The following is a 21,742-nucleotide window of genomic DNA, read 5'->3' as shown; positions in this document are numbered from 1 at the left end:
GGCATTTGAACAAAAAAGTGTTTATTCCAGAACCTTTGAGTGTGATAATAAATACATGAGCACTTGGCCAACATCCTAGTGTGGTGCATGAAGCACACACACACACACACACACACACACGCACGCGCAGACACAGACACACACACACACACACACAAAGCACCGAAACCAGCTTCATCTTGGAAACACTGAAGTAGCCTCCTGTTCAGATCTCCAGCTCTCTGTGTTTGGGTTGGTCCCTTTACACTGTAAACGCTTAGCAGTGGGGTGTGTGTGTGTGTGTGTGTGTGTGTGTGTGTGTGTGTGTGTGTGTGTGTGTGTGTGTGTGTCCTCATATGTGGAAGGCTTTGGTAGGTTTTTTCCTCAAACAGTCCTATAGCTGGATTAACAGTAGTGTTTCACAGTCAACTGGCTGTACATGTGGTTAAACAGTGTCTAACTGTCTACTGCTTAACTGTAGCAGAGGTGTCGGCACAGAGCAGAGCTGTAAAAATAAACAGTCATTCAATTTTTAAAAAATAATCACATCAACATCCTGCGTGTCAATTACAAGCCATGGTGAACAGACAATAGCATGAATTGTAAAAGGTGAGTTTGCATTTTTGTGGAATGTGTGAGTGACAATGACAAAATGGATCTCAAGCAGGTTTGTTTAGTCCATGAACGTCTTCGTCTCCTGTGTGCATTTGTGTTTTTCTCATTCGTCTCTGTCTTAACGTGTGTCAGTCGTTGTAATCTGCTGACGTTTTAAGGGTCAGCGTGCAGAGGGGAAGCTGGAGAGAGGGGTGCGTGCGTGTGTGGAGCAGTAGTAGTGCATCCACACACACACGCACAGACTGTCAGTGCTAGTTTAGTGACGGGGAGCGGTCGGTGGTCCACAGCAGCTCGATGTAGGGCCACTTGGTCTGTAGGCAGCGCTTGACTGGAGTGTCGTCTGTCCGAACCATGGGGTCCTCAAAACCCAGCACCAAAGTCGTCCCTTCCACATATTCCACCTGAGACATGCACACACACACACACACACACACACACAAGACACAGGCCAATACACAGTTAACACAAAGTTAGCTAAACACACAAATTTAAACACTTTCTCCCAACTTTGACAGGCTTCTACTCTATCAATTTCTTTTCAGACATTTACTCTGAAGGGGGTCAGGGGTGAGATGCAAGGGATGGATCTCACACATACACACACACGTACCAGCTGCAGGGGACTGCTGTCAGCAGGTCTGTTATTCTCATCTGGAGCTACAGGAATGGAATTGCCATCACAACCTTATAGGCGCCTTGCTGCCATGTGCATAAGTGTGTGTAGGCGTGTGCTTTTGTGTGGGCACACATGTGGTGCCATTCCTGTATTTTCAGGTAGTAGTATGGAAAAAAAGTCCGTACAGACTAGACAAAGCTAACAGATGAAGAAAGTGATATTCCTGAGTAACAGATTTAGCCACCAACTACACGCACTGACAATCATCCATCAAACTAAGCCAACTTAATAGGCCTGTGTTTGACCATTCATCACAGCTAGGCTGCTGACACTGGCTTCCATGTTAAAATGACTTGGAGAAATAGGAGGCTAAGCCGGGGTTTTTGGATGGATGGACAGGCTATTAGGCTTGCAATAGCTACTGTTTATTCTGGAGTGGCAGGTTGCCTCCAACTGTGTGTGCGCGCGCGCAAATGCTTGTGTATATAAATGATGACAGGAAAAGAAAAGAAGTAATAGGCAGAGAGAGAGAATATGAAAAGGAACCACCATCGTCAGCTGCTATGAAAAACCTGAGTATGAAAGAGTGTCTTACCCTCTCGTTGTGGTTAGACTGTTTAAGTCCATTGTAGTGGTAGATGGGAAATGAGTCTGGAATTCCTGAATCCTGAAACACAGGCGGGGAGCAGAGTGAAAAACATGCAATGTTGTTAAAGAGTCTCGGGGCAAACTGTTCTCACAGAGATGGAGCTGAAGTCCCTAGGAGGCAGAACATTGTTGAATCGAAATGTCAAACCGACACATCTCTGCCTGCAACCAAAGCTTACTGTTGAATCCCATGTGTTAAATTTAAATGTGTGTATGTATTTGTGCACTGAAGCAAAGCCAAACTCCAATTACCAGAAAGCAGCCAACACTACAAAAACGTCCGAACAATGACATTGAGCCAAAACACTTCCCATGACTTTGGCCAAACGTGCAGAATGCTAATAGGGTGTGTTGTCTGAGAGCGTGTCCAGCTTCTCGTGTTTATATGCCTATATATGAAACCCTAACCCTCACCCCAATCCCACGTGTGTCTGAGTGTGTGTGTGTGTCCAGTTGGCTAATGGTAGTATAATTTCTTTGCGGCGCAGGGGCCATTCCTCTGGCGAGTCCCTTAAGCCCTGATCACTTTAACACAGTTCCTCTCTATCTCTCCCTCTCTCGTCTCCCTTGCTTACTCTGCCTCATAAAAAGGCGCCTTTACCGCTCTTTCGAAGCTTTTCAGCAAGCAACGTCATATGATGGTGAACACGCACGCATACATTTTACATGAGACACCACAGGAATGTGTTTGGCATAAAAACCTTTGATTTGCTGTAACAACACTCCACATATGCTTGGGAAATAGACATTACTGTCCGTACAGTATGTGTGTGTACATGACATTTTGTACATGTGTTTTAACTGTAATACAGATTGTATGACTGGTGGAAGGTATTTGTCATATTTTGCGTGTTTTTGAAGTCCTCTGCACACACACATACCTGATCAGGGAAAAACTCCAACAGAAATGGCCCCAGAAGGATTATGCCCAAACTCTCCGGATCCAGCTTACTCTTCACCAGACTGACACTGAGAAGGCACAGAGATAGAAATAGGAAAGTGAGCCGAGGAAAACAGATCAAGAAATCCAGAGAGAAAACAAAAAAAGAAAGAACATGCAGCTCAAAATAAAAGAGGGGTTTAAAAGACCCACAAGATCAGTAAGAAAACAACAGTCTATGATGTTTTCTGTATGAAAACCAACAAATTTAGAACACCTCATCACTCAGTGTGGATGATGCGTGTTTTGGTGAGTATGCGCATGTTTTCATGAATACCGTGGTGCAACTAAATATACCTCTTTCCAGACATTCCTACGGGTTAGATCAGTGTTATCGTTATTCTGCTGTGATAAAAAAAAAATCTGGTCAGATTGCCCTTTTAAGGCTTTGAGGAGAGAAGCGAGGTTTATACTGAGACACAGAGGGAAGGCAATGATTGTTTCTTCATCTATCGATTTCTAAAAGTAGCATGTGCAGCCAGATAGCATACAGAGCAGACGGTGACCCAACCCAAAGTGTCAGTGAGCAGTCCTCTAAATCCTTAAACAACCAGATTTATCAGATGAGCTGTTATATAGCGAGTCTTCTGCTTCCTGTACAGGGCAGTGAGAAGTTAATACTTAAACACTATATCAGGTGACCAAATCAGAATACTGACACTAAACAAATAAATAGTCTTTTGTTTTTTGCCCATTTTTTAGACCATTTATCTGTGAGTGCTGGTATTCTGTTTGAAGTCAGAAAAAGAGAACATATCCTCAGGGATCAATAAAATATCTCCTTTTTATCAACATGTGGTTGTGTGTTGAAGGGGATCAGAGGAATAAGTTGTTTGTTGTGGGTTTGCACTGTATCCACTGCATGACTGTATTTGGCTTCATCTGAAAATGGACTGGACATGAGATGATGGTGTATGCAAATGCCTTTGTTGAGCATGCTACAGCCATCCTCTTTGTTTGGGTGATAATGTAGTCAGCGGATGTTTGTCTGGAGCAGTGTATCTATCATTTGTAACTGTATTGTCTTTAATAAGTACATACAAACAAATAGTAGGAAGGAGATAATCTGTGAATATTTTTCATACATTTCAATGTCAAATTTGCTTGAACTGTACAAATAGAACATTTCAACCTGTTAACATCGCTTGGAAATGTCATTGAATGACACTGGATTGGATATTCTGGATTTGCTCCAGTAAAAGGGAGAGTGACTTTGAGGACACAGTAATGATAACCAAGGAAATTAAATGGGAATATGCTGAAATGAAATTATATTTGATTAATTCATGTTTCTGATGCTAATATGCATCAGATGTTTGCCGAGAGGCATCATGTTTTTAGTGAATTCACATTAATTCATGCATACATTCAAGTTTAATTACACAAACAAAACCACAATAAACAAGAATTTCCTGTTTTTAAGAGCTTGAGTATGAATAACTAACCAAACGCAATAAAACAAATGATCAAGGAACTATAATTCCTTGGAGCTGTACCCTGACTTTTCCCGGAGAACAGTCAGTGTCGAAAAAGTTGGTTTACCACAAATAGTAGCAACAGCTGATGGTCATAGGTCCTAAGATATGTAGAAATACTAAGTCACAGACAACTTGAAAACAGTTTGCACTCATGTTCCATAAGTGATGAGAGTCTTCAATTTAGTATTTGTAGATACTCCTATTAATCATTTTTTCCCCCAGCACTAAAGATGCTACTTTTTCACATGGTGGAATCCCTGCAATAACTCTCTCATTGTGTGGTAAGGAATGAGACTCGGCTGTTTTCACTGGGAGTCTCTCCCCAATTTGCTGTGTTGTGTTGTGATGTATCGCCCATCTGGGGGTCTGCAGAGCAGATCAGTGGTCCAGTTACTTGGCCAGGCCCACGGCTGCAGCGTTAGGGGCTTACTGTTCCTCAGATGAGAACGTGCTTCTGTTTGAAGCGGCACTTTAAAGCGTTTCCTCCCTCTCTCAGTCTTTCTTCCTGCCGTTAATGATCTCCCTCTAAGCCTCTGTTTCTGACTTGTCTTTCTTTCATTCTTTCATTCTTTCTTTCTTTCTTTCTTTCTTCCTTCCTTCCTGAGCTTTTATAGTGGTCTCTCTCTGGTCTTACATTTTAGTAGTGTAGTAGTGAAACATGAGCACAGGGCTGCTGACCTGGCCTGGCCGTGACTTAGGAGTTAGAACTTTAGAGGCTCTACAGGTGCCACACACACACACACACACAAATTAAAATATACACACAAACAGAAAGCCTTGAACATGCAAGCACTTACTACTCAGGCTCTGAGACAAGGTCAAGGGCTTTCATCACGTCCTCCAGCAGAGACTCTGGGATGAAGCCATTATCTGGAGGGGGGGGGAAGAGAGAGAGAGAGAGAGAGAGAGAGAGAGAGAGAGAGAGAGAGAGAGAGAGAGAGAGAGAGAGAGAGAGAGAGAGAGAGAGAGAGAGAGAGAGAGAGAGAGAGAGAGTTAAAGAAAGACTGATGCACTGGCTGACCCCGGAGAAAAACTAAAATACAGGCTTCGGTTGAAAACTAGGGGAAGCCTTCACCCACAACCGTATGGCACAAGCACTATTTACATCACACGCCTTGGGGAATTAACTCATCTGACACAACTAAATAACAAGCACGCAAGCACACACACCTTGTCCTTTCTCTCTGACCTACATTCCGTGGCCGTGATGATTGCTTTACCTGAGAGGAGAAGCTTTAAACACTAACATGTGTTTTTGTTCGAAAGAGTATTTGTGTGTGTTGGGGGCACTTACAGCTTTGTCTCATTTAAACATAGGCATGTGAGCCTGTGTGGCCTGTCGTTTAGATACATACATAAACCCCTAGTGTGTTGTGAAGAAGATTAACTGATGAGCGCTCTGCTTGTCCGCTCTCGAGCAACTCAATCTTGTCTTTTCAATGCCAGATGTTATTCTCTCAGTGTGACAATATAGGGACAATGACAAACACAAAATACTAAAGAACAATCTGATAGGTGTGGGTTGCTGAGTGTGTAATGTCTGTTGAGTTACTGCAGTGCGTGTGAATGCATCTGGCGCCCTTTTTCCACAACACAGGGAGCTGTGCTGACTCTACATATGACACAGACAGATTTATGGCCCTTTTAAACAGCACTCAACTGTGCTGCTAGCTACGGCATGTGTGTATACGCTGCGGTGTGTGAACATGTGTGTCAAGTACAGTATGACATCCTCCTTGCATGTGTGTATACATGCACATTTATGTCGATGGATGCACCTACTGTGGCCCCGCATGTTTGTGTGTGTGTGTGTGTGTGTGTGTGTGTGTGTGTGTGTGTGTGTGTGTGTGTGTGTGTGTGTGTGTGTGTGAGAAAAGACCATATGGCTTGAAGAATGTCTTGGCAGATGATAGCAGAAGTGGATTTGAGAATGTGCAAAGCGGTATTTTGTGCAACAGGAAAAGACAGATGAAGAACAAGGGGAAAAAAAACAACAGACAGTTAAGTCTACATATTTGTTGTCGAAGTTGCAGGCGAGACCGCTTTTGGCTGGTTGGATTCATCTCATTGTAACACTGTGCACACACACATAGATCTCTAAAAATCTGCACGTTGCTCCTACAAGACACATAGTGAATAATGTTTAAGGGCGACAGAGAACAGCACACTTCATTTCACAATATAAACACATTAATATGAAGGTGCGTATTACGGCCAGAGATTTAGTCAGGTCCTCAGCTGAGTACTCTTTCGACATGTTTGACGCTCCAAGTGTGTGATGTTAACATGCTAATGTCTCGAGTGGGTGCCCTCATCTCTAAATCTCTCCCTCCTCTCTCTTGTCTCCACAGCAGAAGAAAAACACAGGATATGTTAAGACTAAATATTCAATTTCTAATCTCCTTGTTGTCTCTAAGTGCTCATGAATGCTCAAACATTCTGCACTATATTATTGAAGCTTCTACAGACTTTTAATTAATCTGACATGACTAACTTCTCTTTAACATTCTATTGTCACTGTGTCGCTCTCTCTGTCCTTCCCCTCAACTTTAACCCAGTCACCTGAAAGTGACAAGAAAGGAGATTTAGGAAAAGCGGGGAAGATAGGGAAGGAGCAGGATGGTTGACTCAGCTGTAAGAGGAGCTGATCTCACCAACCTAAACAACAACAGTGGAGACGAGAGGAGGGAAACGGACTCTCGTTCTCCCTGCAGAAGAAAATAATGGAGACAAGAAACAAGAGGCGAGGAGGGCAGTTGAGGTTATAAATGCATCTGCTCAACCAGGAAGAATGGGGGGGGAGAGACAACAAGGCCAGAATATTGTTTGCTCAGTGTGTGTCGCTGTGTTAGAGTGAAGGTTTCAGTGAATTATAGTTTAATTATAGTACATCTGTGTGCCAGTATTTTCATATAGCTGGTGTACTAATGAGCCAATAAAAAAAACAATGGTCTATAAAAACAAGTGTGCAGGGGGTGAATGGCAGGAGACGTGAATCATTAGCAACATAATGATAATGTATAAAATACAGAGTACAAACACTTGTTCATTACCTTCAGGATCAAATGACTGGAAGACCCTCCTTGCCTGCTCTGACGGAGACTCTGGGCCTACCAGGGACATCTCCTATTGAGACAGAAAGCCAGGAAAGAGAAACAGAAAGTTAGGAAAAAATAAATGAGCGTGAAAGAAGGGAGGAGAACGAGACGAACAAAGTCAGTGATTGTACGTGACAACATGAAGAGGTATGACCTAAAAGTGAAGAGACTGAAGGGACTGCAGTAAGACAGTGAACAGAGAGACAGAGTAGGGAGGAAAGGAAGAATTAGATCACATTATGGGATAATGTGGCTTTGTCAGAGCTGAAACATTAGAACAGTGCAGTGTGAAGCAACCGCCATATAGACCTACTAACAACTAACAGACTTTGATTGTCCTTGACAAGGTTTAGCAGCACTAATGTGCAACACACCATAGTGATGTATGTCCACATACAGTACCACCCATTGCAGCAGTGTGATGCTCTCCTAATGTACACTGTACATGTATGTATGTGTATGTGGGTGTACATGTGTGTGAGTGTGTGTGCGTGTGACTATGTGTAATCTAAGGGCCCAGTGCAATCACCGGAATCCACTGAGTTATTAACTGATCTGCTGATAAAGTTCGACGTCTTGTTTTCACTCCAAACACACAATCAGGAAATCGAATCTTACATATACAGCCCGTGATTTATGACAAGCTCTACAGTATTTGTTTGTTGGTGAGGTTTAAAAAGAGCAGTGTTGGCAGGGAGATCAGGAATGAGGGGGTGGGTATATGCATGAACAAGAGGGTGATGCCCCTTTCGACTGTACTACAATGTACATGCTGATTAAAATGAATACTTCCTTACTCTCTACACGAAGGGGCCTCAGCGTGCCTCAAACAAAGTGCTTGTAAGATCATCTAACGGCATTTAAAATCCCCTCTTGTCAAGATGGGAATCGGAGAGGTTCTCCATTAGACAATTTTTGTAACTTAGTGAAACCTAGAATCTGATAAGCTTCACTTCTGTCAGGTGTGCAAGTAGGTTTACACTTCTCATGCTCCCCATTTTAATTTTTCAGTCAGTTTCAGCTCATTCTAAAAAGGTAACAAAAACACAATTCTCAAATGTTATTTTCATTTCATTTTCAATAGATCCTCCTAAATGTTACACTCTAACACTGTAAATCCAAAGACCTGTCACAGAACATCTTCTCATGCCCCCTCTTATCTTATATACTTAAGCATTATGTAGTAATTTTTAAAACTTACTGTCAGATTAAGTTAAACAGCTGGCTAACCATCAGAATCTGATAAGCAACATAGCAAGCAAACCATGGCTATGAGTGCAAAGGTGTTCCTTGTAAATATCTTTCATTAATAACCTTTAGAGATGTTTAAGATAAAAGAAAAAACGCTCAGAGGAGATAGGGATATTTATACAAAAGAGGATAAAATGAGATACTTCTCAAAAACATGGCTCACACACACTCTCACAAAGTCACACAAAGGAGAGAGTCAGAGGGTTCACTGTTCTTTCATATGAGAGCGGGAGGAGGAGGAGAGTGTATTTATGACAACCAAGAGCTGGACAAACACACAATGTTTTTGGAGAGCAAATTAACCCTGCTCATCTCCTTTAGCTGGCCTTTATTAAAGCTTGATCCTCAGATCCACGCAGGCTGCTAGGGTTTCACAGTCCACTTATTACTGTATTCAGGGCTTACACAGAAAGAGAGAGAGGGAGGAAGAGAGGGGTTCAGGGGAACACATCGAAAGGAGATGGCTCCCAGCTGCTGGCTCTTCATATGCAAAGCAAAACAGGCACAGACTGGCGAATGCGCACTCACACACTGTTCTGTCACACAAACTATAGCAGGGTCCTGATGTGTTAACATTACAGGCTCCATAAATCTGACGGTAGATTTGTCATTAGCTAGATATGTCTGTGTTTCACTTACACGGGTGGATAAGGGTCATTTTGCCTGTCCCAGGAGGAATAAAGTGCCAAAAAAAAGTGCCTTAGCGGTCAACTGTGGAAGAAAGATGAACTCACTAAATGAAGGATTAATAGTGTATGAAAGCATGTATCTTGAAACACGAACTGTTTCGAAAAACTTATATTACACTTATACAACAGTATACCTGAACTACCAAAACACGTATCTCTTCCCAAAGTGATGAAAAGTTCATGATGAAATCAATCTTAGGCTGCCATATACAATCCCGCTGCTGAAGTCTAATGTACCTCGTGAACCAAGGCATGGTTAACACAGTTTATCATCTTCCAGAGCAGGATGGACACAGTCTGCGTAAATCACCTGGTAACACCACATTACAGGATGTCAACACTTTACCAGAAGACAAACACCGGTAAGTGGTCATTCACAGACAAAACAAAACACACCATTACTGCTGGTCTATACATGCCAATAGGAGACTAATGAACACATAGAAAAGAATAGAAAAAAAGACAACGACTCACATGAGCATAAGATCATGGACATACACACAGACACACATAACGGCAGCAGGAATTACGTGACTGTGTGTATGTGATGACAGGTCTGCCTGGCTGTCTTTGATCTGTGTTTTATTAGAGGCCTGAGGAAGATGCTGCTGAGTTGGAAAACATGTCATGGAGCTAACACACTCCACAGGGAAGGTATGTGTAAGTGTGCGTGTTTTTGTGTCTCAGCGTTTCTTTCCCCTCGATCACACTTGTGTTATGGTGTGTGTGTCTGTGTAAGAGAGAAAATCTGTGCAATAATTAAACTTGTCCCCTGCCAAAATGTGTTTGCTTACACTAGAAAACAAGATGGTTTTCTATTCCTTCTCCATCTGCGCAAATATTCATTCTCATGCAGAGTTACAGTACCAATGACACACACTCACACTTTTGCACTGATGCCAGGTCCTTTGTAAGTGTGTCTTATGAAATCAAGGAGCACATTCCGATCCCCTAAGTCTGACCCGAACAGAGCAACAACAAGCTACCCTACACAAGAACAAAGCAAGAACAACACACACGCCCGCACGCACACACCACCTGAAGGACTTACACACAAATACAAAGTAATACAGAACATTTGCACTGAGCAAAACCAGAAAATATTATTGGGACCAAACATGCCTCGTTTGAGAGCCAATAATTTCAGATGACCAAAAGTGCTTTAGTGTGAGCAGGATTGTGTGTCTTCTCAGTAAAAGTAGCAATGTGTAACATATGACCAGAATTATAGTTGATAATGTTAAAAACATTTATTAAAAAAAACAATAAAAACTAACATTAACAGAACATGAAGAGGTTACTGCTACAGCTACATGTCAAAGACGTTCTTGTATTGTGTTGCAGAGATATTTACTAAAATTAGCATGCTAACCTGACTAGCCGTGGCCTGTTAAAGCACTTGTGGGCTCAGGGCATCTGTGGGGATGCTGGAAGCACATGGAGGAAGAAACACCCGTAGTCACACTGGATTCTGCTCTGATGTAAAGCCGTTTATTGGCGGGAGGAGAGCTCGGAATTTCATTTTTAAACTTTTTGGATTTAAAAATTGTATTCATCTTCACTCTCGCTTCTCAACCTGTCTGCAGTTTTCACTGTTATTATTGTACCCGTCTGTGGGCACACAGAGCTCTACTGACTACTGCCTACACTTTCACTTCTAGCTATCTGCACTTCTGTTGCTCTCTCCTCACTAGACTTAGTGGCTCTCTTGGGTTGACATCTCATCCACTGTAGGCTGGTTCCCTTTCTTGCCCAGTTGTACCCCTTTTTACCTGCCTTTTCCTGTGCTAAGTAGGCACTCCAGTTTTGGAGTACTTCCTGCCCTCCCACCCTTGACTTTTTTGTTCATTCTCCCTTCCCCCTTTCATCCTTTATCTTCTCATGCAGGTAGGTACTTCAGAAAAGACAGGTAGGCATAGTACTTTACTAGAGTTACTCTCCTTCCCTCCGGTCCACCTAAATGGCTATTGTGTGTGCTGAGAGGCTCTGAGTGGCCATAGAGTGCGTCTGAAGGGATCGGTTTCGAGACGACAAAGCAGAGGTCTCGGACAGTGTCTCCTGCCTTGTTCCTAGCAGGCAGCAACAGCCTCACTACATGACAGGCTGAGGAGAAAACTAAGGAGGAGTCTGTCTGTGAGGGCTTGTTATGTAGAGTGTATGTGTGCTTGTATGTGTGCATGTTTTGTTCACCTTAACTAGCCTGTGTCCCATGTGATTACGAATACAGAAAACAATGAAAAACCTCTCTCACTTTCTACAGAGTGTGCAGTATCTACTGTATGTTTGTGTGTGTGTGTGTGTGTGTGTGTGTGTGTGGGGTGTGTTTCAGGTGTGACAGACAGGACAAAGTAGTGATTTATGGAGCTGTCTTGGATGAGAAAGACTGTGTCTCACCAGAAAATAGAGGAGACACCAGAGGAAATTATATAGCACAATGATGGGTCCTATAACAGAGAACGACACACAGGGGAAAAGTAAGAATAATGCAGCACACACACACTGACACAGACAGCTTTTCATCATACTACAATGGCCCTTGGTCTGACCTGACACAGATTATTAATGACTGTTAATGTACACCGCTTTGTTGTTTTGTGCTTGTGTGTGGTCCGCACCCTCTGATCATAGGAGGAACAGAAAGTAATGCTCTTTAACAGAAGTTAAGATAAAGAAGTCTTATGTTATACGTTTTTCTGCTGTTCTAAAATATAATTTTTTGTCTTGTTACTGATACCTTTCAGTAGTCTAGGGGAACAAGCATTAATCAATATTATTGCTTGTTAGCTCAGCAGTGTCATCAAGTTATCACTTTCAAATTTCTGTTGTCCAAATGAAGCTGTGATTAAAAATGGTTTATATATGATTTTCCATATTTTGCCATATAACAATATATCAATAATGAGCTAGAAAACACATTCAGTTTATGTGATGTACTACTCTAAACACGAGGCTGTCTTAGTAGCTTTGACACCTGAGCAAATTCCATTGACCGAAGAAGGCTGTGTGATGCAGTTTAAAGCTCTTGAAAAGGGTAGCAAATTAACCTCCAGTTTAGAATATTGTATTATACAAATATTCCTAATGTTATGATAGTGCTTTTCAGAAACATATCTCTGACCTACTGGCAATGCAGTAAATTTACTGTGGTTATGCCAATCAAGCTTCACTGAAAGAAATTGACCTACATTAATTGTGTCTGCACACTTTGCTTTAAATCCCTGCTCCTCACCAGTCCTTGAAGGACATTTTGCGTGTGTGTGCAGACAGCAGCAAGAGTCTTAAGGGACGCAGAGCGCCACAGTGGCTCCTCTCTCTCCTAGTAAATCACTGACCCAGAACAAGACTACTGTACACATATGCACACAAAAACACACATGTAACTCCCTCGAGAGGCAGACACACAGCCTGTGAACCTCATCACTCAGTGAGGAGAGTAAAGAGCGATGAGAAATGTCACAGGAGGATCCCTCCACCCCCCTTTCCTGAGTGACCACTGCACCATTCCTTAAAGTGCATCCTTCCTTTCTACTTCCTTTCTTCCATTTTCCTTCCCATGTGGGACCAATAATCTGAAGAGGTTGGCTGAGGTACACTGGGGAATCCTTTTCTTGGGCAACTGACCGAATGTACACTGGAGTGGATGGTTACTTCAAATACAAGATGAGGAAAAGGAAGTAGGAAAGAATCCTTTTTTTAAAAAAACATATTGCATGATATGTCTCATCCATCATCCCTCTTCTCCTTAACTCTCTGTCTGTCTTTCTTCCTTTCTATCCTTCCTCTGGCGTCTCAGAAACTCTTGTCCAAAAACAGATCCCGTTACATGCCATTATACACATTCAGCCTCTTTCTCACATGCACACACACATTAATACAACAGAGGACAGAGAGGGAGTGTGGGGGGGTGTTGTGGGTAGGGATCAGAGATGGTGGAATGGCCTTTGTGTAGGTAGATTAGATAAAAACACTAATGCTATTAAGCTGATGGTCTGAAAGCCACAGTCACACACTGACAGCGACTCAGGGGAATACACACCCGTCCCCAATGGCAGACAGAAGGAGCCGCTGACACATCAGAGGCAGGGATCAGGTTTTCTGCTTTTGTGGGGATGGCTCTATATCAGAGCTAAAAGCTACATAACCACGTAGCGTGTATTTTTGTATCACAAAGCCTGGGAAATCTCAGTGTACTTGAAATTAGCTCTAAACATAGGCTCCCATTCAAGGAGGATAGGGTCACACTCGGTGAAATCTACCAGCCGAGCACCCTTGCCCTACGTGTTACCCCTTCAGGTTGGGCTCAAAGCACAAAGTACAGCTGGCAGAATGTAGCGTCAGCCATGTACGTCAGTACATATGCATGCGTGTGTGTGTTCAAGTGTGTTCCAATTCTCCAGCGGGACAAATGGATCCAGATGGGTACTCATTCCCTACAGGAAGCCATTCACCTGAAGCCACACACACATACACAACACTAATGCTAATCAGGATTAGGTTCCCCGTGCTTTGGAATGTGTGTGTAAGAGTCAGACTATGCGTGTGTATAATATATATATATATATATATATATATATATATATATATATATATATATATATATATATATATATATATATTGTGAACATGTCACTTGTGCCGGGGGAGTTGCAGCAATCGGTAAGTCATCAGGGAAAGCATGACGACTTTGGGTCATCACTGAGCCAACACATGATCCACTCGCCTAGCAGGCTTGAGCTTAATGCATGTAACTGAGCTTTTAATCAATGGTATATTAAGGGTGTGGCGTTATGATGGAGATGATTGCCTGGGATTTTTCTGCATCTCTGGTGCCATTTTCCCCAACAGGCAGGGAGAATCGATTTGCGACAACCAAACCTGCCAGCTTTAGTACACGGGCTACAGCAATGTATTATGTTACAGGTTTACTGATAGAGATGATAAACATGTTTGTTTGAGTGCAAACTGGGTGAGTGTGTTGACCTCAATTAGGGTGTGCATTCCATACCTTGTGTCTATGTATGTGCAAACGTATATGCAGTGTATAGCTGAGTTGCTGCTGTAAGAGCTTGATATGGCCCTTTTACTGGAACCTGGGAACACTTTTAACAATTTAACCTGCATTTTGACCACACGAACCTGGTTTCAGTTCTGTTTTCTAGACCGTGATTCCTTTCACCCAAAAGCTACCTGCTCTGATCTAGTATTTTCTGATGGCTCAAGGGAAACAGGGGAATTCAATTCTCTAGAATGCAACAACTTGTAAGGAGCAGTCATTCGGACTGCACTCAAGCTCTGGTTATTACTATAATATAAAGGGATTTTTGTTTAGTGATACTGACATGTAAACAACACTCAAATTCCCAACTGTTAACAAACCAGGTACTGGGAAAGTGAGCTTACCTGCATTTGATAACTGTTGTTAACATGGTTAAGTAAAGTAAAGTAAAAATGACCTGGAAACAAATTTTTGATCTTTCCTTTTGTCTCTTAATATCACCTTTCAAACATTTATAGAACTTATAGGCAATCAGCAAGCAGTGTGTTGTCTAGTTCCAGACTAAATCACTTCTCAGACTAAGCTGTTGCTTTAAAATTTTAAATTTCACGTTCTTAACATTTCTTGAGATACAAACTCAAACATGAACACGCTAAAGGAACGGTTTATAATTTAGTTGCTGGGTGTTGCTTCTGGGGCTCCTTAGTTCCAGTGACAACTTTGTACAACAAAAACATGTTATGAACAAGTACCAGGACAGAAATATGTGTGAACCATATTGCTGAAATTAACCTGACAGTGAAGGTAGACAGCAGCTGTAAATGGAGGCTCTCATCGGAGTCCAAATTCAGCAGTTTACATCATGGTCATATATTATGAACCAAACATTGTTTAGTTGATCACAGATGGTGGACTAAAATTTTGTGTTTTTGTGTGTCTGTGAGAGAGAGAGAGAGACAGAAAGAGCATGAAGATGACCGTGTGTGTGTGTGTGTTTGTGTGTGTGTTCCTGCAGTTGTTAAGTTCCTCTTTGGAAATTGACCTTTTTTCCCCCTTAATACTGGATAGGTGAAAAGCCAAGAAACAGCACTGGCCATATATGACTATCTCCAGCTCTCAGTTTTCCCTACCCTCCCTTTCTCCTTCTTTTTTCCCCCCATATTGATATCTGACCTGCACTACATTAAATCTTTTAAGCACATTCCATATTTTGGTTTTTCTAACCTGCTGAGGAGACTGGCTTATATTACAATCTGTATGTCTATGTGAATGAAATATGTGTTTGGTTGCTAATGGATGAGTGTATAAAACTTGCCTTGGTGAAAAACACAGAGAGGTGAGTTTCACTGCCAAGGATCCAAATAGGGAACTTTGGAGACTTCAGGAATGCCCCGACCTGAAACACACACACACACACACACACACACACACACACACACACACACACACACACACACACACACACACACACACACACACACACACACACACACACACACACACACACACACACACACACACACACACACACACACACACACACACACACAGTAAAGGAATGCGAAACAAGGGTGTCTATTTTCAGCCTTTTTTTTTTTTTTTTACCATGAATCAGTTTAATTTTAGTTTTTTCTTTTAATTACATTAATATTTGAACAGAGATCAAATGTCACTGTATAGAGTGCTATAGGAATAATTGCCAATATTAGGTCTCTGGTTGACACAAGCTTAAGAGATTTTCACGTTTTGTTCTATGACATAAAATAATTACCCCACCTGTGAATTTTGAAACTTTTACATGTCTGAAACAAGACGCTAAATGAGACTACACAGGTTGTCAGTGACATTAAATGTCAGCATGGCGAACACAAAGAACTATCTACTCTCTAATCCGCCTGTAAAGCTTTGTTGTGTTTGTAGTAATTATTCTAACTCAAACTTTACAACTTAGAGATTTTAGTTACACGATTTAACTACAAGTTGGAAGTTAAAGGGTGACACTGATGTTGTGCAACAATGTTATAATTTGTTTTTAGCCCAGTGCTAGCTTTTTACTTCTGATGATTGCATTTATGCTTAAAAAAAAAAAAAATCATAAAAGTGGTGTTCATTTGTGAAGCTTATCTTGCTGAACAAAACAGGTAAGTATCATAAACATTTGTTTGCCGAGGAGCTTCTTTTGCAACAATCCGAAATCCAAGGAACAAGGACAATGCCAACTTCTGGGTTGGCCTACAAAAATATGTCATCTTGCAGAACTCTATATGAGCAGCATGTTACTTACTCTGGATTCTCAACATACTACTACTACTACTACTACTGAACTTGATTTCCAAATAATAACAATAACCAATAAACAGCGTACATATAAGTAAGTAAGTAAAGCTCTATTTATATAGCACTTTAAAAAAAAAAAAAAACATATTTGGTATAAGTTTGTCTTTTAAAATCACTCTTTACAGCCTTCTGACTATTTTGGCAACCATTTATTTGCTATTATGTTATTATAGCCGCTTACTTTGCCAATTTTCATGTCTGAACTTTTTTAGGCTTGTTTATGTTGGCAATGATAAATAAATATTCAAGATTCCTGTTTTTCATGATGACTACATATGTGTCACGTCACATGTATTTATAAATCTCTTTTGTGATCTATTTTAAGTAAATGTGTGTTTCAGTAGATGTGTACCAGAAAATGTAAAAAAAAAAGGCTGGGGAGTTTATAATTGGTCTGTTGGGACTGTTCATTCCAAGGACATTAGTTTCACACGAGAGCTCTCACTGTGGTTTGTGTTCACACATTGGTTATTTCTCACATCTCAGAGTCACAAGTAACAAGCATTTGTGTGTTTATTTGTATTCCTAACCTTCTCTCATCTTACTGTATACTGTGTCCTTCTCAATCCTCTTCATCAAAAAATAAAAATAAACAAATCCTCTTCATATATGACATGAGGAACCACTTAACATTTTTGCTTCTTGTGGGGACCTTTATGTGTCTGTACCTTGCAGTAGCGTAGCGATTCCATAAGCGTGAGGAAGCCAACTGATGCCTGTTTATGAATACCATGCAGCTCTACAAGACAGGGAGAAAAAAAAAGAGCAGCAAAATGAGAATTAGTTAAATTATGTCAAACTGGCATTAATTTGTGTCTTTTTGTGCATTGCTGTGGGATATAAGAATTATTGCCCTCTGGTGGATATGGCTTAAATCTGGTGCTATAAAACTGAGTTCTGTGAGTGTGGTATGTGTGCATGTGTCTGCTGTGTGAAATATGGTGTGTTTGTGTGTTTGCAGTAACTTCAAGGAAGTCTTACTCATGCCAGAGCACTCCCTGTCTCCATCCCAGACATTAGAGACAGCGTGGCCAGTTACAAGGAGGTTCACCAGGCTCTGACTGAAAAGATAGATAAGAAAGGAGACATCAAGAGTTTCTAAGAAAACACAAGATATGCTGTACCCTTTACCGCACAAAAAAAGACCATGCAATAATAACAGTACATAAAATAATTTCCTGTGTCTAACTGATGAATATAATTGATAAAGAGCAGTGTTTTTATACCTGCCGTGGCCATGCACAGGGTCTATGAGAGGTTCCATTGTGTCCTGGATCTCATTTCTTATATTCTCTATGCCCTGCACAGAGAGGACCAGGTAAGGCAAGTCTAAATGAATTTATTGTGTATTTGAACATTGATGCAACAGACAGGAGAATTAGTTAAAATGATGGCACCCAAAGATTAAAAGCACATAACACAAAAAAACCTTATTTAATTCAGAAGAAAAAAGAAAAAGAAATATTACACACTGTTTGGAGATTTTGTTTCTTTTTTCTATCTATCTCTCTATCTATGTCTTTTCTTTACCTTGGTGAGGATGACAGAGTAGAGCAAAAGCAAGACTCCACAGCACCCCCTCCAGGTGTGGTAGAGAGACAGCACCTCCTCTCTGAGGCCAGACACTGACATTACAGTCCGCTTACTGCAAGAAGGAAAAAACGTCAGGTTGATTTATGAAACACACAAAAGAGACGATTTGTTGGGTTTTAGGATCAATAAGACTGCTGTATTAATTGTATTCATCATGCCAGGTTGGTAAAGATGACTTTCACAACAGGGCAGTTAATGCATCAGAGGACAAAGAAATATCTGATCTCGTCTATTTGGAGCCACTGCCCTCTTTTACTCCACCTTGGAAAGCTTGCTAGTGGAGTTGTCAGTCTTAGTTAGCATGCACGTCTTTACTGTGAGTCAGCACTGTTTTTTGCTGACTGTGGTCTCAGCTGCCAGTACGCTGTGTGATGAAATTTCAATATTCCGCTGGCAAATGCAGCCTTGCATTCATTTAGTCTGTGCGTGTGTGACAGACGGTATGTGTGTAAGAAAGGTAGTGAGGTAGTTTTTTTATTAGGCAATCAGTGAAAGTGCTGAGTCGTCAACTTGTGAGTAGAGTGAAACAGCTAATTCAATGTGAAAGCCAATTCTTGCAGACTAGATGAATCAAATACCACTTCTGCACTCTCCTACCCTCCCCTCCACGGAAACTATCTTCTGAGAAATATGTAGTTCTCTATCCCAGTACTGTATACTGGCAATTGTAAAGCACAGATTTGTGAGGTCTTAATCCCTCTATTCCCACAGAATTATTTAATGTCGACATTATTTGCATTGAGGAAGTGTATTAAGATGCAAGGGTGTAGCTACGGTGAGATTATTATGTGTCACTTACTGGAGAACACTGTGAAATCGCTCAAAGCCAAGGTCTTCAGCAGCCAAAGCAGCTAGGCACAAGAAAACACACATACACTGTAGTATCAGAGCATGGCACAGAAAACCCCGACACTGCCAAATAAAGTGACTATTTTGGTGATTAATGGTAAAGACACGACTCGGGTGAATAAGTGAGCATCCATGCATTTGTGCATTGTTATTTTGAATGTGCATCTAATGTGGGAACGTGACAGACGTAGGACTCACTGGGTTGCTGTTCCTGTGGTGGCTGGCTGCTCTCTGGCATGTCCTGTGTTTGCGACTGTGACTGTGTCTGTGTGTTAGTATGTGTGCTAGTATGTGGGCTCTGTCCCTTTGCCCAGGTCACCAGGCAGAACCCTGTGGAGGGGCTAGAGCAGGCAGACTCCAGGATTTCACTCAGAGTGGAACACAGTGCAGTTTTCTGTTCCTCCTCTAAAAAGACACAAACATAAAATATGCATGATTTAACAAGCCGTACAACTAGATAAAACAATATAAAAAATAATGGTTTGGATTTTTCTGCGGACAATCTACCTGACATCTGTCTCCAGTTGGAACATTCTCTGCTGAAGAGAATGTTCTTTAAGAGGAAAGCCTGCAAAGAAACACAAACTCAGCCTCCAGATTTGGAAGAAAATCATGGTGCAATATGATACACTTGCTCCGTCCCGAATCCACCCTCACAGACAAACAGACTTTGATTTATATTGTATTTTTTAATACACAATCAACCATTTTCTTTGTCAATCAAGCAATGCCCACCATGCATGACTATAAGACTTTGATGCACATTCCAAATCAGTCCACCATGTGTAAAAGCTGGCTCACTGTAAAATCCTCAAGTGGATTCCACATGTGGATGGTGTACATTCTGAAAGGGTGCAATGCTGCAGACTAAACTGTCCCATTCTTCGCAATACAATTTTAAGCACTTCCACCCATTGGGTATGTAGGAGGTCTGTGAGGGTTCAGTACAGGACACTGAGACTGGCCCCGATAATACTGCAAGGAGACTGAACTTGACAATACCTGGACAGGCGCAATGACAGCACATGGCCCTCCTTCAAACTGCTCCAATGCCGTTTGCTCATTCTCACTAAAAACAAATCCTGTGATAAAGACAAAATAAAATCCTGTGTCAACAGAGCAATCTTCAAATATTTAACAGTAATGACAACAAAGTCTTTTTTAGACACGTTCTCCCTGCACTAAGTAAACTGATGGTCATACTGAAAGGCAATCAAGCGAATTTAAGCAAATCTAGAGCAGGAACGATTATGTGCAGTATTTATAACACCCATGTGAAACAAAAGCAGGGAATTTTACTGCTCATCTGACCTTGAGCTAAAGAGGAGGACTGAACAATGTAAATCAACTGTTGTTGGTTTGAATTAAAACCTAGATACACTTGGCTCGCCTCTGCACATGTTTTTTTTTTAAGATTATGCCTTCCCTGTTTTGCAAAACACATTCATATCATCATACTGAGACAACTCATCATACCTTGTGTCCATCTACGGAAGATGGAGGGAGACACAGCTCCACTGGAGGGTCTCCCCCAAACCAAATCCACCACCTCTTTATTTAACTCCGCCATGACAACTTTTACTACTGGTGACTCGGCAGGCACTCCCTCTTCAGTCCAACAGCCACGAGGGGACAGGAGAGCTCTGTTGAGGCCAACTTGCCAGCTCTTTTCGAGGTCGATAGTCCACTTCTCTCGGCAGGTCGAGCCTGTGGCATTGGCCACAAGCTACTAGTGTGGCACGATACAGTCTGACTCTAGATACTGGCAGCAAACTGGCGGGTGGGAATGACATCAACGTAGCCACAAGAGCCTACAAAGTAATAAGACAGATACATATGGTTACGGTCTATAAGAGAGCACAAAATATTGCACAAATAACATAAATGCACAGCAAATGCGACGATGGTATAGCTAGTTTATACATGAGTGTAACGCGGTGTACTCTCTCGTATTATTAGAAAGGGAGAAAGCTAGCGAACAGTTGCGTTAACGTCAAATAGTTGTTTTTGGTCAACGCATGTTAGCAATAAAAGTACTGACAGCAGGGTAACAATTAGCTGTTTTGGGGGCGGCGTTGTTGCCTTGTTAAATTGTTGTCAAATAACTGCAGCAATGGTAGGTTTAAAGAGCTGAGTCTGCTTGGTAATGTCAGCAGTTAGCATTAGCTTTACTACTAGCAGCTAATCTTTCATAGCTTTGTCATTCAGTCACTTCTCTCGCTACCGCGACGTCGATAGTTGTTGTATGGATTCATACGGTTTGTCCCTATTTAAATAGCATTAAAGCTTAATTACCTTGGTAGACAGTCGAGTAATTCCGATCCCGTATTGTTTAAATATGTTGGTAGCAATTTCAATATCACCAGCGTCTCTGTCATTCGTTTATTTACAAGAAAATTGTTACAAAAAAAAAAAAAGTTCAACTGGCGTACGTTTGACGTGACTGCCCATTGGTTGAAATCCAGAAATAACCAGCTGCGTCAAGGGGTACAGCTTTGACGCGTTACCACAATGGTCAACAGACACGTCAATCAATACGAGCACCCGCCCACAAACAGAACCGTTTAACAACTAATTTAAAGCCCGCCTGAAGTGAGCAGCGCTTTGAAAAAAGAAAATGTAAATTGCGGGAATTTACGGTTTCTTTAGAGTT

The 21,742-nt window shown here is 41.5% G+C and overlaps 1 protein-coding gene across 1 annotated transcript; it reads right to left on the bottom strand.

The window, feature by feature from the left end:
• Positions 1 to 4: 4 nt before the first annotated feature.
• mindy3 (MINDY lysine 48 deubiquitinase 3) lies at positions 5 to 21,522 on the bottom strand. The gene is made up of 16 exons (XM_051405279.1): positions 21,385 to 21,522; positions 20,566 to 20,900; positions 20,092 to 20,171; positions 19,597 to 19,657; positions 19,288 to 19,494; positions 19,040 to 19,091; positions 18,178 to 18,292; positions 17,874 to 17,947; positions 17,629 to 17,708; positions 17,316 to 17,386; positions 15,626 to 15,706; positions 7,330 to 7,402; positions 5,074 to 5,146; positions 2,740 to 2,827; positions 1,806 to 1,877; positions 5 to 995 (listed from the first exon to the last, which is right to left on the bottom strand). The coding sequence occupies exons 2-16, from the start codon at positions 20,657 to 20,659 to the stop codon at positions 846 to 848; spliced, it is 1,371 nt and encodes a 456-aa protein (XP_051261239.1). The 5' UTR covers positions 20,660 to 20,900; positions 21,385 to 21,522; the 3' UTR covers positions 5 to 845.
• Positions 21,523 to 21,742: the final 220 nt, after the last annotated feature.

This window comes from Dicentrarchus labrax, unplaced genomic scaffold (assembly GCF_905237075.1).
Source record: "Dicentrarchus labrax unplaced genomic scaffold, dlabrax2021, whole genome shotgun sequence".
Lineage (NCBI taxonomy): Eukaryota > Metazoa > Chordata > Actinopteri > Moronidae > Dicentrarchus > Dicentrarchus labrax.
The sequence above is the reverse complement of the archived record's forward strand: the minus strand, read 5'-3'. Positions and strand labels throughout refer to the sequence as shown.